General features: G+C 35.3%; 1 protein-coding gene across 1 annotated transcript in view; it reads left to right on the top strand.

Annotated features, from left to right (window-relative positions):
• The window catches only part of LOC149543457 (uncharacterized), a 46,108-nt gene extending 29,327 nt beyond the window's left edge, over positions 1-16,781 (top strand). Inside the window, exons 11-12 of the mRNA XM_089798255.1 lie at positions 15,647-15,736; positions 15,841-16,781. Of these exons, the coding sequence (XP_089654381.1) occupies positions 15,647-15,736; positions 15,841-16,634 (884 nt within the window). The 3' untranslated portion in view covers positions 16,635-16,781. The remainder of the gene's footprint in view (positions 1-15,646; positions 15,737-15,840) is intronic.
• The last annotated feature ends 2,748 nt before the right edge of the window (positions 16,782-19,529 follow it).

The raw sequence follows: 19,529 nt of genomic DNA, 5'->3' as shown, positions 1-19,529 counted from the left end.
AATATTATTCCCCCATACTTTGTATATTTGGAAAGACTGTTTAATATACACGATGCTTACATCAAGCGAAAGAGAATGGAAAATGGTCCTACTACAGGTGAGTACGAAGGAGTTAATATAGGAGACAATCATAGTCCCAAAATGATTAACATTGGAAAGTGTTGTTCATCTGAAGAGAAAGAAGTTGCTTGACAACTTTTCATAGAATACCAAGATGTATTCACTTGGAGCTACGAAGATTTGAAAAGTTATAGGGGTGGGAAGGTAAAACATCAAATTCCCCTAAAGCCTGATGCAATTCCCTTCCGACAGAAACAGAGGAATTATAATCCTAAAGTAGCTGATGCTATATTCAGGGAGGTAGACAAGATGTTAAAAGCAAGGATTATCTATCCCATTCATCATTCCACCTGGGTAGCCAATATAGTGCTAGTTAGAAAGAAGAATGGAGAAATAAGGATTTGTGTTGACTTTCAGAATTTGAACCAGGTATCTTTGAAAGACAATTTTGCTCTTCCCAACATGGATTACCTATTACAAATAGTAGTTGGGGTTGAAATGATGTCCATGCTTGATGGTTTCTCAGGGTACAATCAAATAGAAGTAGAGGAGAAAGACCAACACAAAAGGGCTTTCACTACTCCGTGGGGTACGTTTGCATACCATAGAATGCCTTTCAGGCTCATTAATGCCAGTGCCACATTTCAAAGATGTATGAGCAAAACATTTGCTGATTTAAAAGACCGGATTATTGTTATATACTTGGATGATCTCACCGTGTTTTCAAAGAAAAGAAAGAATCATATCGAAGATTTGAAGAAGGTATTACAAAGGTGTTGGGAGCACAGAATCTCCCTAAATTAAAAAAAATCCATTTTTTGTGTTACAAAAGGAAAGCTTCTGGGTCATATAGTTTCCCAGGAAGGTATCAGAATCAACCCAGAACAGGTGGAGGCCATTCGATGGTTTAAGTCTGCCAGTAAATAAAACAGGAGTTAAGTCACTCTTCGGACAGGTAAATTTCCTTAGATGATTCGTCCCAGATTTTGCGGAAACTACTAAATGTATTGTAGATATGATGAAAGGGAATTCAAATTTTAAATGGAATGAGGCTGGAAAACAAGCATTCAAGAACATAAAGACCGCCATTGCTAACGCTCTAGTATTATGTCATCCGGATTATAAACAGGATTTCATCATTTACCGTTATGCCTTTGAACACACTTTATCAACAATCCTGATGCAAGACAACAAAGAAAGAATACAAGCCCCTATAGCTTTCATGAGCATACCTCTAAAAAATCATGAGTTGAAATACTCACAAATCGAGAAACATGCCTTTGCAGTAGTCAAAGCATTGAAGAATTTTCGATTCTACGTCTTGCACTCGCATTCTGTGGTCTACGTTCCAGATGTAGCAGTAAAAGGTGTGTTGAGGCAACAAGATGTAGGGTGTGATGCTAGAGGGAGGTGGATAGTGAAAATGCAAGAGTATGATATTGAAATCAAGCCTACTAAGCTAGTGAGAGGCAATGCCTTGTGCAAAGCAATTGTAGAAAATAGAATTGTTGAAGAAACATAGGAACCAAGAGAAAAGCAGTTAGTATTAGCAGTAGGCATGCAAGATTCTTGTTTCGAGAATATTGCTTACTTATTGACATATAGAGAATGTCCAGAAGGCATGACAACAAGACAGAGAAGAGATCTCAAGTTGAAAGCAGCTAAATACATAATTTGGGATGACAAATTGTTTAAAAGGGCTATAGATGGTACTTTTCTCCGATGCATCGACAAACAACAGCAAGAAAAGTTGTTGAGAACCTTCCATGATAAAGCATATGGTGGACATTTCTCATCTTCAGTCATAGTTTTCAAAATACTGAGACAGTGTTACTACTGGCCGGGAATGTTTAAGGATGCCTACTCTTGGGTGGCAAAATGCGAGAAACGTACGATGTTCGCTGGGCGAGCTCAGTTAGCTGCTTTGCCTCTCAGAGTTGTCATCATTGAAGGTCCTTTCCAACAATGGGGTCTCAATTTCATTGGGCCTATCAACCCAGCATCCAGTGCCGGTCACCAATATGTTATAACTGTTGCTGATTATTTCACTAAGTGGGTGGAAGCCAATGCAACTAAGAAAACTACTTCCGAAGTAGTGTGCGAATTCATTAAAGAAAACATAATAGTTAGATTCGGTGTCCCCATCAAACTGGTGATGGACAATGCAGCGTATTTCTCGTTAGTTGAGATCACCAATTTTTGTTTCAAGCATGGTATCACAGTCAGCCATTCATCTGATTATTTCCCACAAGGAAATGGTCAAGCGGAATCCAGTAACAAAAATTTGATGAATGTTGTCAAGAAATTAGTATCAGATAATCAGAAGACTTGGCACAAGAAAATTCACAAGGCATTATGGGCAGACAGGGTGACACCTAAAAGGGCAATTGGTATATCTCCTTTTGAATTGGTCTATGGCACTGAAGCCAATCTTCCATTACCCTTGGAATTAGCTATGAACAAACTAAGAACAGTAATTGAACATGATATCTATAGGGATGGTTTAGAAAAGAGGATTCTGTACTTGAGCAAACTCGAAGAGGAAAGGGAAGAAATCGTATATCATATCACACAACATTAGATGCGTGTCAAGAACCTATTTGATAAAAGGGCGAGGCTGCAAAAATTCATCATAGGAGATAGTGTGTTATTGTGGGATAAGCGAAGAGCTCCAAAAGGTATGCATAAGAAATTTGATACCTTGTGGAAAGGCCCATTCACTATTCATCAGTCGTTTGAAAACAACTTGGTCAAATTGGCATATCCAGATGGTGAGATGCTACCCCTGACGTATAATGGTCAGGATCTAAAGCTTTATCAAATTTCAAATTGAAAACAGGTAACTCCTGTACTGTACTATAGTTATGTTTAGTTCCTGTTTATGTTTTCCTATTTAGGTTTCCCTTGCTTTCTTTGCTTTAGTTTTATTGCGTGCCACCTTTTGTTTTTGTGAAACCAGAGATTTTGGGTTCCTTGCTTGGGTATAGCTTACCCAAGTCCCCAGTCAAAGCCAGCTGTTGCCCCACTTTTCATTCACCAACCAATTTGCAAAGTGGAAATTTTGTGTTCTAGTAAAGTCCTAGGTGTGTTCAAGTCTAAGTCCAAATCCCCTTAGGTGGGAAGAGTCTTCATTGCATTTTTCATTTTCCCCTTCTCCACATTTCATAGCTGGGTGGTCTTCCTTTGTGTTGTGAGTTTTGTGGGTAGCTTAGTACCAAATCTGATGGAGATTCACAAAACATGCAAAGATCATTTACAAGAGTTATATCTGCTTGGGATCCATCGTTTTCTCCATGAGGACAGAAGTTTGCGGAATTCCAGACTTCATCTTCTCCTTAGCAGGTTTTCAACCCATGAAGGTGATTTTTCGTGGAAAGCAGCAAATGATGAATGCAGGTCGAAATAAGAAGATAACAAGGTACCCTACAATAAATTAATCTTCCTCTTACAATTATCTACCTCAGGAAAGATTCTGGGTATGTCACAATTCTCAAAATCATTCTAGGCGGAAAACTAGAAATTGACTTCTCCTCGGTGGGTTTTCAACCCATGAAGTCAGTTTCCCGAAAAAGCTAATTCTGAAGGAAAAGAAGCAAAGGTGGGTCCCTGATGACTTTTCACACTACTTTTGGACATCTCCAAACCCAAAGGAAACCATAATCAAAAGGTAAAGTTAAAAGGCAAGCTTGGGCAGAGAAATGGAAATTGTCTTCTCCTCTGCGGGTTTTCAACCCATGAGGGCGATTTTCCGGATTATAAAGAAAACCAAGTTGGTGAGCAAATTAAACCCATATTTCGTGTGCCAAACCTCTCAAGATGATAATGTAAATAATCTAACCATTGCGGGAAAGATCTATTAAGTAGAATTTGCTTTAGCGGATATTTTGTTACAGAGTACTGTTTATAACTTTCCAAAACTTAGTGGAAAACGGGAAAGTAAATATGAGAGATAGAAAATTACCGTTGGCCCAACGAAAAAGTGGAAAGACATCGAGATATTCGTTGAAACCACACATTTATTGTTTCAACAGACCTCTCCTTCAATTCATTCGTGTGGCGCGAATCCTAAAGATTAACGGATGGATTGAAACTCCTATATAGAGAGATACATAAACAATTGCAAAAATTATCACGCTTGCTCAAATTGTTATTTTGTTAGTTTGCACAACCTCTGTTTGAAAAGCTAGCCTTTGTGCATTTACTATTCTCTGCTTTTCTAGATTTTGAAATTCACCCACGAACGGAATGGCAACTAGATTTGCAAGTTTTGACGGATTAAATGGAATCAAGTCTTCTTTGCAGAATTTCATTGATACCTCTCCCCGTTTCTTTGACATGCAATATTTTTAGAAGAGTGAAATCGGAGCCAATCCATCCCATCACTGAGAAGCTCCAAGGATGCGGGCTAGTTGAAGCAGCCAATTTTCCAGTTGCAGTCCAGGCTCTTGAATTGATTTACGAATGCATAAATCGTTATAACCCAGGCACCAGGAAAATTATATTGCTAGATAACACAGTATTGATCTCTATTGATAGGCAAACTATGGTGAATTGCCTTCAAGTTCCAGAGCAGGAAGAATTTTCGGATTTAATAGTCGGAGGAGCTGTTTCTGAATTCTCCGCCAAGAAGATGATTTGGAGAAAGGAGATCATGCAATCATGGTTCCAAAAGCCACAAGGCATCAAGAGTAAGGTCCCTAAGACTCTGTTTGGGACTAATCTCAAGCCTGAGATTGTCGATATCATGGTCCTCTTGCATAGATTGAAAGGTGAGGTAGAAGCTTTGAATTTTGTTGAGCAATACTTCTTCTTGGTGCAAGTTATTTGTTCTAATACCCAATACATTGATTGGGCCTATGAGGTAAGTGAGAATCTATCCAATGCTCTTCGTGTTGCAAAGTTCTAAAACACATTCTATATGTCGTCTTTCCTCATTTATATGTTAGCTTCTCTGCAATTATGGCCAAGCCTCCCAAGGGTGTAGAATTTCTCTGATGATGTGAAGTCTTATGAGTTGTACGCTTGTTTACAATTGGAGAATAGTTATGCGAGTATATAAGAGTTAATGATGCATTTACTATGAGAATTTGCAAGGAACTTCAAGGGTGTCCAAAATGGAGATTTAGCTTGGAAGCTATTGCGGCTATCGGTCAATTTCTAAGCTTTTTCATCCAGTTCTCATCCTTTTCGTATTTGTGTCTTGTGGCTTTTGACGGGTTCCCTTTGAAGCTACTAAGGTACCCGAGTGACATGATTGTGTTGATCAAGATCATGAGGCAGGGGATTCAGGTGAACATGCTGAGCGAGAGCTTAAAGAAGAAAGGCTACGAGTTTCCTATGAAGGTGGGAGCTTTCAGTTGCGAATCTTGTTCTGATGCAAAGAACATGCTTAAAGTGTTTGAGATGAAGGACAAGCTGGAAATGTATGAGGTCTTGAGACCTATGTTTGACCCAAACGGATATGCAAGAGATGTTTTACAGATTGTTGGTGTAATAAAACATATTACCACCATAGAAGACTGCTGGGCTGATTACAGAGATGAGTTTGAAAGCTGTGACCGTGCTTTCGCCAGGCTCATAGTAGATCAAGTAAAAATGTATGAAATCAACCTTGACGTTGAAGGAATTGAGGATGATGGACAAAACATGTATAGTATTACCTATTGGACAAAGTTGAGGGGCATTCCTGGTAGTTTTGAGCCTTATGAAGATGCATGTGAAGATCTATAGGTGATGATGGCCCGAATTATCAAGAGAACCGGGAAATGGATCTAGTGGACCACAGAAAAGAAGAGCTGAAGGAAAAGTGCCACAGCTCAAGCCTCTCTAGCTGCTGCCGAAGCTCCTTCCTCTCAAGGTGGTACATCAGGTGTAACATTGGCTTTCACCCAAGGACCAACCCAACCATCCGGCGGAGGTGATCAACCTCTTGATAAGAACATCCCCATTGTGCAAACTTGCCATGATGGCTCCCTCCTAGTGATCGAATCCTTGTCGAATGCAGAGAAGAAGGTGGAAGAAGCCTACGCCACTGTGGTCACTCCTTCCCTTTTGCCTCATAGTAGTGCAGTCCCATCAGTGAGCCCTGCACTCCTTTTACCAAGTAGCCCTCATGTAGAAGTGGTAGATTTGGGAGACAGTGAAAGCAGTGACAGCGAATCCACCAAATCTAATGAGGCGACAAAGAAATCCAAAGAAGTGGAGAAAGCTCAAGGCTCGTCGCAATTGGTTTCACAAACTCCGAAGAATCCTTTTTCTTCGACTGCCAAAGCCACCACTTCAGCCAAAAGAAAGATCTTCAGCATAGAAACTCTTGGAACAACCTCCAAAGTAACAAGTATAGATTCATGGTTGGAGGATACCTTAGAGAGAACAAGAAAGAGGAAGGATGAAGGCACCCCCAACAAAGATACTCTGTCCCTTGCCATCTGCTCTGGATCAACATTGAGCAAAGTCAAGAAGCAAAAGACTTTGTCCATCCTTGGACAAGACCCTGAAACAAGGCATCTGACCATGGAAGTTTCCAAGCCCATCAAGGAAGGAAGATTGGAGGACATGTCTACTGATAATTTTGCCTTACACTCCATGGATCTTGGAGAGGCTAGACATGACACCAAGGTTGGCTTATGGAAGTCAAAAAATGAAGTGATTGAAGGGCAATTGGAAAGCCTCAAGTTGTCAAAAGTCGGAATGAAGGTGGAGATACAAGAATTGAATGGTTTCATCAGGCAATTGGTCACCCCATTGGCAAGCATTTCCGGGATGCCTATGACTAGTGATCCCACTGCTGCAGATATTTAAGTACTCATCTCCCAGCTCCAGGAAGATAAGCATTTTGGGAAAATCGGTAGAGAGTGGAGCGGAAAAATCAAGATTGAAGGACTCTCCATCATAGAGCAGATTGGTAATGCTATACTAAGGCTAGAAATAGAGAAGGACAACATATCATCAAACAGAGCCACCTTGGCTATGGAGAAAATTAGGAGTGATGATTGTGTTTCCTTATTGAAGATGATCATTTAAATGAAGACAAAGGAGGCTGTCAAAGCAAATATCTTGCCTAAAGGGGATGAGCCCTTAGTTGAATGGTTTCAGAGCATGTAGTTCAAATTTGAGATGATCATAGCTGCAGAGGAGGGACTAAAGGAAACTGAAGCTAAAGCAAAGGAGCAGGATAGAGATTACAAACTACTAAGAGCCTTGCACACAGATTCACAGTCTAGTGGGCAAGGAAAGACAATTATTGGAATACCCGTCATGAAGACAAGTTTCTCTAATTTTATAGATGGACTTATAGGAATAGCTTCTAATCCTTAGAACAGGATCTCTGAAGTGCAGAAGCTGGGTGGAGGTGTGCATGTGGCCATGGAAGAACTAGAAGACCATTTGGGCGCCTTCAAAGACCTGGCCCGAGAGCTCTCTAAATGGCTCTTGAGATACACCAATGTACACGTCCATAAGCATGAGGAACTAATTCGAATCATTGTTGCTGCCAAGGCCTATAGGACAAAAACTGAAAAAGGGAAGAAAGCAAAGTGATCCATTTTTCGCTTCTTTCATATTTTGATGTAATCATTGTAATGGGCAATTAGGCTCTTTGCCATTTGTCATTTTTGAGAGAGATGAATCGATTAAACTTCCTATGTATTGGTCATCTCTGAGTCCTATATGTATGAGATTAAAAGATTAATAAAAGGTCAGCAAATTCTTGGTGTGAAGTACTTGATGTTGCAGAGTCAATTGAATGGTATTTCTGTATCAATTATTTTTTGTTCCATTTTGAATAGTCATCAATTGCTTGTTTTTCTCTTTATTTTGGATTGAAATGAGGAACGAAAAGAGTTTTATTCCCCTGTTTTAAGACAATGAGCTGAATATGATAAGTATTGTCATTATAGGCTTAAAAGAGATCCTTTAGATGTTTTCATTCAATGTAATCTCCCTCTGCAATTTAGTTTCTAGATAGATCAATCAGTCTTAGTGCATATTAGCTATGAGTTCATAAGATGTGTGAGTTCACAAACTCAACTAACCCTCGAAATATCATTTCTTGCCTGAGTTGATTCCCTTATAAGTTTGGCTTAGTTTACCTCTCCTGTTCTCTAGTTAAGAACATACCCTGTTTAGATTTAGGAGTAAACAAAATTCATTGCAAATTTCAAAATAGGGAGCTGCACCTAACAATTCAGAGGAAATTAGGTCTTCTCTGAAGCAACTTTCCAACTGTTGTAATAAGATGTTGTTCACAAATTAGGGCGTTGAAGAGTTAAAATCAGAAAGAACAAATCTGTTTGCCAACATCACATTTGCTTCTACATTCCTTACATTTCAATTAGCTAATCAAACTACATTAGATAAACACATTAAGCATTAGATAAACAAATTAAGCATTATCAAACAATCTACATTACAATTAAGGGAAAGAGAAACCACATAGAAAGAGATCTCTAAGTATACACGTTTGAGAGGGCTTGGATTTAGCATTGACATCCACACATCCTTTTGGGTTGTGCCAATTTTTTTCAGGTTTATTTGAGAGATATGCTTGAAAGTCCCTCTTTCTCTTTCTCTAATGTTCATAAAAGATTAATTAGTCAACACATCTCACATGCACTTAATCTTTTGTGATATTATAATTAAGTCTTCCAACTTAAAAAGAATAAAAATAAAGGCATGGTTCTGTTACAAAAGAAATAATTTACAGCTCAGAAAGTCCCTTTTATCTAGCACACAGGCATTACTAATTACTACCCGAAAGGACTCAGCAACACATATATTTTGACTCCAAACATATTAAATAACAATTGTTTCTCTAAAGACTGAGCAGTTTCAAAGAACTAGTAAAGTTGGTAAAGGACAAACTTAAATTCACAAGCAGTAAATTTTCCTAAACAATCTGGGCACAAAATCGGCAGAAGTAGAATGATCTGCATTAAAGACACTCCACTTCTTTCAGCAACTTTGAACTTCTTGGTTCAAAGAGTTCAAGAGTCCAACTACCATGGCTTGCCCTTCCACTATGTCAGTGTCACATCCCTTGTTGTCCTAGTGCGGAAAAATAAATTGTAGATTTATTCCAAATTAAAAAAGGTCGATGGTGGGGGCTGGATGGGAATTAATGATTCATTGGCTGCCTAGTTCAAGAAGGAAGGGTTTTGGGCATTAAAATTCAATAAGGAAATTGGAAGCTGGTGATATTCAAATAAAAGGGGTTAATTGTGGGGTAGAGGAAGTGATTAAAATAGACATGAGCTGCATGGTTCAAACTCAAAGGAGGAGGACCTGCAGTTGAGGGCATTAAATTCATTAAGACAAAAGGGACCACCAAATGGGAGGCTATGAAATGTAGTATGGACATCCATCACCACTTAAACTGATTTGATAGAAGCTGGTGGAAAGAAAAAACAAATTTGTGAAAGTCCATCAAAGCATAGAAGTTATAGGAATTTTGGCTTATGTGAAGTCGTTTTGCATTTGATTTCCATATTGAGAGAAAAGATTACATTTGCAGGACAGAGGTTATTAAAGAAGTTGAGAATGAGGAATGGGAAGGTGGCACCAATTCAAGTGGCATTCATAATGGAAAGATACCTCACACAAAATGGGTTTAAAAATACACTAGCGCACTTCAAATTCAAATCCGTGTCACTGCTTGGGACAGGACAGCCTCCCTAATCTCCCAATAGCATGTTTAGTTTGGTAGATAGACTATATTCAGTTGAAAAAACAGAAAATAGCTGACACATGAAAATACTAGAACATATCAGTTCATGTTTGGCATGCAAAAATTATGCATGCTTACCATTAGGAAGACATGTTCCTTCCCAGTTCAAGTGCGGCCTGAACATCCTATCGTGTTTCAATCGATAGACCATCTGCAGCTCCTGTATTGCTGGTGCCAGACAATGAGGGTAAGAAATTAACTTGGGTTCTATGGAAGGGGCTTGGGCTCTATTTTTGTCCAGGGGATAGCTCCATGGTAATTTTTTTTAGGGGGAGGGGGACTAAAGGTTTAATTGGAATCATTTCCTACAAAATAGGAGCTCCTATATTTTAGTCCCTTCAATTTGAGTTGGGTGAAAATGGGGTGGGGCTGGAATTAGCTGGGTGAAAATTGGGTGGAATTAGCCCCACCAACTTTGGAATTTTTTTTGCCACATGTCAAGAATCTTTTTTTTTTAATAAAAAAAATATAATAAAATAATTACAACATAAATTTAAATTTTTAAGGTGATATTCCTCCTTAAATTTAGGAGCTCAAATTTTAAAGATGAAACAATGAGATTGTTCAGCTTTAAAAACTCATAGCAGTCACCCACTCTATTTTTAAGGAAGCCCCCCTCCGTGGAACCCCAAGCTAAGATTGTCATCTCGTGGAGGGGTTTCACATATTATTTGTACAGAACAAGGGTCTTATGGAGGCGAGTGTTTTATATCTAAAAGAAAGCTCAATTATGCAGTTTCCTAAAACACTAGCCTCCATCAGACTCCCTATTCCACAAAATAATTTCACCACTTTCATAAGGGTGTGATCCCATGGAGGGGGCTTCCTAAAAAAAATAGCGAGTGTTAATAAAACTTTTAGGATTATTTTAAAGTGGGAGGTCTCGAGAATTTTACTCCCGAGTTTATACTTAAAAGTTCAACCTCTAGCCAATGGGTCCTTGGTCTACTGGTGAAGTTGAATGGCTCACAAAGAGCCCACCATGGGTCAAGTTTTGTTGTGTGCAAGGCTTCGACATCATAAGGGATGAGGTCGGGATCATGCTCTGGGTGATTTTGCTTGCTTGGATGCCCTCGTTCCTTGGCTCTAAGTTCAAGAGATGCACGCGTGGGCCCATATCATGTTCTTAAAATATTTATGTGGTGGCCTTCGTTGGTTGGTAGCTTGCACGCTTCGTGCCTTTGCTCGGTTGCCTTGTAGTTCTGAAACCTCCATTATAAAAAGAAAGTTTAGCCTTCATAATTTATGGAAGCTGGTGGTCTCAAGAATTGTTTTACTCAACATTGTCAATTTACATGACTAAAAAGAAAATATTGTTGACAAGGGACAGACAAAAAGCCTAAGCTGATGGGGCAATTTCTAATCCCCCACATTTTCAACCCACTCAAATTTGTACCCTAAAAAGTAGGGGTTGCTATTTTTTAGGACAAGGTTCCAATTAACCCTATAGATTCTTATTTTCCACTTCATGGGACCTTCCACTCCATAAAAATAGATCATACCCTCTCATGGGACTGCACCCTAAGACCCTTGTGTAGAAATAATATTTGAAATCCCTTCACGAGACACCGGTCTTAATTCCTTACCCTCATTGTCTGGCACCAACAATGCAAGAGCTGCTGATGGATATCAATCGAAACACAGTAGGATATTTAGGCCGCACTTGAACTGGGAAGGAACATGTCTCCCAAGTGGTAGTACATGCATAATATTTGCATGCCAAATATACACTGATCTCCTATTTTCTCGACTATTTTCTACTCTTTCAACCAAATATAGTCATCTACCAAACTAAATCCTACTTATCTTTCAATTGAATATAGTCATCTACCAAACTAAATCCTATTGTGATATCCTACTTATCAATCTTAATTTAATATTACAATTTCAAGTTCCTATATTTGGAGTGGGGTTAGAAATTTCTTTCATTCATTTTGAAATTTAATTTTTTGTGGAATTGAGTAGGAGAAGTGTACTCTTCGTTAGGAGATAATTTTATGCACCTAGAGATTCTACATGGTACATTGAATGGTAACAATGTTTACATTTTTTTTTTGAATGTGACTTTACTTCTTATCGCTATTTTTCTAGTTTCTAGGTAATAACAATATATGTTCTAGGATTTGTGCGCAAGTGCCAAAAAATGGTCATTTCAAAGTGTAGTGCAATACTTAAAGATGCTCCAATTATTGGGCACTATAACCTCCTCAAAAAATGTTAATACTTTAATATACACAAATCTCAAGTCGTAGTTTGCACTATAGGTACCAATAAAGTTTCACAACTCTAATAACTATTCAGAAATTCCAAATAATGTGGCAAACGCTAGTGACTATTGGTATATGTGAAATTCATTAATGAGCTTTTAGTTATCATTTTGTTGGCTTCTTAAAAGTCAGTAATTGGGAAGTTAGGTGAGCAAGGAGGGAACCATAATTCAAACATGGTTAGTAACTAGTGCTATATTCCTATACAAAATAATAAAAGTCATAGTCTTCCATGGGGATAATTCCCCCTCAAAACCCTTGCAATCCTAGTACGAGGATGCCCTCAAGATGTGGGGGTGTCGTCCCCAAGTCCCCAACTATATCCTATATTAATTGTTGTTTGCTGATGTGATGCAGGGATGTTCTAACATGCTTGAGACATCGAAGGTGACACTCGAGCAACCTTGAGTGTCTCGGGGAAGTTTGGGTGTCTGTCATTGGTGATCGTCTTTTTCCTTGTGTAGAGTCAGAGGAGCCATCATAGATTGATGTGGACAAGGACACAACATCTTTAGATGTAGAGCTAGTTGGTGTTCTAGTAATTCTTATGACGAGTTTTCCTTGAGGCTTGACCTCCCAATGGATGATTTGAGGCCTCTCTTCACTACATTTGATATTTTGTAATTGTTTTGATATCATGCTACTCATTGTAATCATCTTTATGATATATTTCATATAATAGAAATCTTCCATTTGTTGATTCGATTGATTAAAAATTTAAAACTTATTTAGCATTCAATATCTTAATTTCTAATTAGTAATTTAATATTTGAAACTTCAATGTTCATTGTTCAACATTAAAGTATTTTCTATTTAGTATTTGGCTTTTGTAATTATGTCATTTTACTTCTTAATAGTCATATACATATTTTGTTGTCCCCCAATCCTTGATGACGATGTAACTATGAAAATTCATGAGACCTTCAACTTTCATAAATGTAGGAGCTTAAACTACATTACAAAATTCATGGGACCACCTACTTAAAATAATAATGTATCCTCGAATAACGTCTAAATGAAAGAAACAAGAAGACAATAAATAGATATTTTGAAAATGCCTTTGATCTTTCTGTCTTCCCAAATGACTCGTATATGTATGAATTGAGATTGTACTACCCCTACATTAGATGTGTTGATGGGAGCTAAGTTGTCTACCTTGACCAAATAGGTGTTTGCTTCTCCACTGTAGAGTGTGGCTGTTGAGACTCTTGTTCCTGGCATTAGTGGTGGAGGGATTTCTGCTTCTTGGTTTGTTAAAGATGGGGTCCCACCCTTAAAATCTACTGATGTTAGTTGGAAAAGCTATGTCCATGTTGCCAAATCTATTGCTAGTATTCCTTTGAAGGCAAAAAAATGACCAATTGTCTATGCGAAGACCTCCCCATGGTGGTGTGGCTTGGATGTGGTGGATAATGTGAATTTCTATGAATATTTTGGGTTGTTATATAGATCCATTAGTTGTTGGCCTTCTCTTTTGGATATGCATTGTTGGGTAACAAGTTCCTAGAAATCCCTTATCTCTAATAATGATTGTTTCTCTTGCACAAATGGGTTTTTATTTTTTGCATTTTCTTCTTTAGAAGATAGTAATTTTGTGCTGAGAAAGTTATGGATTTGGAGAAATCACTCTCTTTTAGCCAAATCCTGGATAGTATCCTTCAACCCTCTTACCGAACAACATAGTGGGGGTTCATTTCCCCAATCTTCCACTTCATTTTTGGGAGATTGATCTTTCTTTGAGGCCATCGAAAACTCTATTGGCCATTTCTTTGAGGTGGATAAGGCTATGGATTCATTGGGCCACTCTACTTTCACTTTCATTTTGGTTGACATAAATATCTTGACACCACTTCTAAGTGATGATGATGTTTATGGTTGGGGATAAGACTTGGACTAAATCATTGGACTATGAGGACATTCCCTTTTGATGTCGAGGATGCTTCTCTACTAGTCATATATCTACAAATGTTTCTCTTTTGTGTTGTAAAGGTGTTGCTACTTGGTGGAAGGATGTAAATGATGATCATTTGATTGTTTGGGCTTTCTCTCTCTGATTCTACCTCTAAGGATTCCTCACAAGACAATGATGATCCTCTATAGGGTGATGCTTTTGTTGATTTGACATCCTCTAAACCATTGGACATCTCTCCACCTCTGGTTGTCGGTGCACTCCTAGCTGCACAAACGCTTCTTCGATTATTCTTGATTTGTTTTAGTATGTGGTGATTGATGTACAACGTTGCCAACACTCTGTTCCTTGTGTTGACAATCCTACAATGGTGGTTGTGCTACCATGTAGTGGGGAACCTAATGCTAAGGATAATCATTATATATGTTACTCTCCTCCTCTTGCTATAAGTGAGTTGGCTTCCCAATCTTGATGTACAGACTACCTTTTCTACTAATATATTGTTAATGCTACGTTCTTTACCTTATTGCAAATCCTTCAAGTTTGTAATGGCCAGACCGTCGTTGTTGTGTTGTTGATCTCTTGACAGCTTTTGGGCATGGTTGTGTATGGAGTAATCCCCTCCTAGGCTCTGAATTTAATAAAAAAAATTGAATGAAAGGAATAGACTCAATTACTTTATCTGTTGGTATGTATTTGGGAATCAAGTCAAACTAGTGTAGATCAATGTGTCTCTTTTATGTCACTGCATTAAGACCTAGAAAACCTCATGCATAGGTTTGTAAATCACTTTATGTGACATGTATTTAGGTCAACTTGAATGGTATTTATGAATTTTAAAGAAATATGGATTATGAATACTTGAAAATAATGTGAATCCACATGTTAGAATTGAGTCTAAATACATGTGTAGTAGTGGTTGTCATTAGTATTGTGCATGAATACCAAGTGCTAATGTATTTTAAGGATTAGTTAGCTTTTGCTAGTAACATAGAGGTAAAGATGCCTGAGAATATTTATCACATGATCAAGGCATGATTGGCTAGCTACACTATCGCACATGATAAATACTAGGACTTATATCTTTCAATCTAGTTGGTTCCCACTAATATGACCAAGGTGATGGATGCCTTTATATGATATGGTTTAGTTGGATTTCAACATTACCATGGAGGTGATAAATGCCAAGAACTACTCCATTCAAAGTTGGACTAATCTTCCCCTATAGCATGAAGGTGATAGATTTTATGATTTACTGACTTGAGAAGTTTTGTGGACTATGGAAACTTAATATCTCTGATTCAAAAAGTTGTCAACAAATAACAGTACTATTTTATTAATATAAAAATGATATATAGATAACAAATATTTCCCTAAAAGTTAATAAATTTGCAAATAATTACCAAAAATAGTAAACGTGAATAACCTACCATAAAAGTTTTGAGTCCACAAATAATAAATAAACAATCATCTTTCCTCAACAATCAGAGCAATTTGTTGACAAAAGTGGAAGGACCTCCATGCAACTTTATGTCTTTAATATACAAGAAAAATATTTCATCCTCTTCTTTAGAAACAAAAATGTATACAATTACAGTGCATACAATTATAGCACTTTATTAAAATTCAAAATTATATTTTTACACGAATTCATACAAATTTAATTGTGGGTTTCATGGATTGCAGGAAACTTTTTGACAATCACGAGAAAATGGATATCAGGAGATAAGGTGTCTCTATCCTTTCCAGTTGGCCTCAGTACAGAGAAAATCAAAGGTTTGTCTATTCATATTCAAATGTGAAAAACTTATACTTTGGTAACTCTTTCATTGATTTAGAAGATAATCACATAGAAATCTTCCTCTTAACAATTTTTGCAGATGATCGTTCTGAGTATGAATCCATTCAAGCAATTCTATTTGGTCCATACTTGCTAGCTGCCATGAGTAATGGAGAGTGGGACTTACACTTAGATAAAACATCTCCATTATCTGATTCAATTGTAGCAGTCCCTCCTTCTTATGCATCTCAATTATACACTTTTGGACAAGAGAGAAAAATATCAAATGTTCGTGGCTCACAAAACAGCACCCTTGTATTCACATATAACAATGCTCTTCACCAAATAATGATGAACCATTTTCCAATGTCGGGGACAGATGAAGCAGCTCATTCCACATTTAGAATAGTAGATTCTACTAATCCAGAGAGAAAACCAAATTCAGTCATGGATTTTGTTGGGAAAAATGTTTATTTGGAGCCTTTTCCTCTTCCGGAAATATTTATTGCACATCAAGGGATAAACAATAATGTCACCGCTTCACATAAAGTTGAGGATAGGCTTTCAAATAAGAACAGTGCAACAATTTTCAAAGTACATCTTGGATTGGACAAGAGTGAAAATTCTCTATCTTTTGAGTCTGTAGACCATCCTTCTTGTTTTCTTCATGGAGGAACAAGTTACCAAGTTGAACAAGCAGTTCAATTGAAATGCATTCCTGAGAGAGGTAATTCAGAATTCTACCATGCAGTAAGCTTCAATGTAAATGCAGGCATGAGCACTTATCATCCCATGAGTTTCATTGCTACTGGTTCAAACAGGAATTACCTTCTTTCACCTCTCTTGGCTTTCAAAGATGAGAGGTATTCTGTGTATTTGAATATCACTACTTGATCATTTTATTGCAAGCATTTTTTCTCACAAGTAGACTTTGTGCAAGGCCTTGGTAGAATAAAACTATCATTATGTAAATATTTTAGTAGGAAAATCTAGCACATTGAATAATAAGAATTATCAACTTGAATTTCGTTTGGCAAACAATGATTGTGGTTTTCCATTATATATTTTTATGATTTAATTACCATTAAAGATAATCTTTAATGGTTCTCTTTAATATGATTGAGTTGCAGATTTTTATATAAATATAAATATAAATATAATAGTTGTCATATTGTTCTACTTTAAAATTATAAGATATATTATAATTAAAAGAATCTTTTAGTCATCACAATTATATTTGATAGTGTCATTTTTATCTTAATTTATCTATATTTGAATAATAATTTATTAATTAAAGTCACTAAATGTTTATAGTTCAGTAGATTATTATCTAGATTTAATCATGTAAAATTTATTCAATATTAGTATTTTAGAGCACCCTTCCACATTTATCCTAATATGATAGAGAGATCTCTAGGAGTAGAATAATTAAATTGCAAACTAAGACAATATATAAAATAAACAAAAAAGATTACAATAACTTTGAATATGCAAACATAAATCTAAGAAACTAAAATACATAAAGAACTATGCAAGAGGATGAAAATATAAGGAAATGTATAAAATTAGGGAAAAACAACATAGATTATTAAAAAGAAGGAAAAGTAAAATAAACTTGAATATGTAAAAATAAATTTAAAAAATTGTAATGTACAGAGAATTATAGATAGAAGAGGATGAAAATATAAGGACATATATAAAATTAGAGAGTCACGACATAAAATAAGTGAATATTAAAATTTAATGAAAATAAAAATATAAGAATAAATTTATAAATTAATAATTTAAATTGAAAATATTATTTATGTATTATTTTTTTGTAAAATTATTGTGTTTTATGAAAGATAATATTTTAATATATAATTTGTATATTTATAATTATAATATATACTTTTGAAGATAAAAATATACTAAAAAATTACAATTTAAAGGTCTATGTATTATTTTCAATATAGGTAATTTTATTTATTAAATTAATTGAGTAAAAATTTTGTTAGATTTGAAAATAAATTTTAATATTGTTGTAATATGATTTCAATTTAAAAAAAAAAATAAATAAATAAAAAAAAAATAATAAATAAATAAATAAATAAATATATATATATATATATATATATATATATATATATATATAATAGGATAAATATTTATATATATTTTTAAAAATATATAAAATATTAAATAAAGTTTATGTTTACATTTTTTTATATGTGAAAAATAGCTTTAGAATTTTTATAATAAAATAAAAAGTAGAAAATGCTATAATTTATATTTTTAATTGTATTTTAAATTTAAAAAATTTAAATTTACATAAAAATATGCATTTAAGTTACATATAGTAAATGTTTTTTAAATTCTCAAGCAAAATGAATTTAGTAAAGTGAAAAAACCAAAATGCAAAATGTGGCTCATAAATAAAAACAAACTTAAAATTCAAATACACATATATTATTAAGAAATGAACATAGCATGGTTAATAATAACAATAAATAATTATGTTATTTTATACATAATTCAAAAGTTATTAATTAATTTAAAATAACTAGTTTTATAAATGTACTACCCTTGTTTTAGTATTAGGATAAATAATTTTAATAATTTTATAATTAAAAAAATTCACAAGTTCACTAAAAAAAATTGTTACGACTCTTTGCTTTTATTGATAAAAAAAAAGAGAAAAGAAAATTAATTGCAATAGTATTTAGCTTATGGATAAATACTAAAAATAATAAATATGAACAAGCTGAAATAAAAATAAGATATGAATAATGTATACAAATATATAATAGATGATAAAAAAGGAAAAATAAGAAATGAACAATGAAGAAAATGAGAAAGATTTATAAAGATAGATTTACCAATATCATTTTATGAAGGAACACTATTGCTATTATACTTCAAATATTAAAGGTTGTTAAATGGAGAATTGAATAAAGACTTATTATAAGGCGAAAGATCATATCATGCAAGAGAATTGAAACTATAATAGCCAAGATCGATCATATCATGATGCAAGGGGATTAAAGCTATAAAAGCCAAGATCAATTTTGTAAAGAATAGAATAGTTAATTTAAAGGAAGCCATTCCTCTTATTGTAGAATAAATGAATAAGTAGAGATAAATAATAATTGCGGTTTTGAATTAATTATATATTTTAAAAGAAACTACTTATTTATAGACATAACAACACCTTTTCTCATGGATAGACACAACCTTGATCAAGAGAGTGAAATACACTTAACCTGGGTTATAGATTTCATCTCAAATAAACCAAAAATTCAATCTAATTCTAAATGCATTTTATTAATAAAAAAATCACATTTTCAATATAAAATGATAAATTTCATTTCTTAAATCAATATTAAAAAAATTACATCCTTTAACCAATAAACTAATCCTTAGTCTCTAGTAACATTGAACTTTTCCTTTATACAAAGGATTTTTTTATTGATGTATTTTCTTCTTTTGAAGACGTTGGTTTGATGCTCAACAAGCCATGGGTTTGGCGGAATCACTCATTCTCAGTCAAACTATAGATAGTCTCCTCTAACCTTCTTATTGAACCACTCAATGTGGGTTCATCTCCCCAATCTTCCACTCCAATTTTGAGAGATTTCTTACTTTGAGGTCCTTGCAAATTCTATTGGCCATTTTTTTGAAAGTGCATGAGGCTATAAATTCAATCTAGGTTTCTCTTTTTCTCGTATTTGAGTTGACATGGATATATCCACACTGGTCAATTCTAGGGGATGTGGTGCTCATGGTTAGGGATAATCCTTGGAATCAATC

Source organism: Cupressus sempervirens, chromosome 8, assembly GCF_028749045.1.
Source record: "Cupressus sempervirens isolate cs-2001-9-10 chromosome 8, ASM2874904v1, whole genome shotgun sequence".
Lineage (NCBI taxonomy): Eukaryota > Viridiplantae > Streptophyta > Pinopsida > Cupressales > Cupressaceae > Cupressus > Cupressus sempervirens.
The sequence above is the reverse complement of the archived record's forward strand: the minus strand, read 5'-3'. Positions and strand labels throughout refer to the sequence as shown.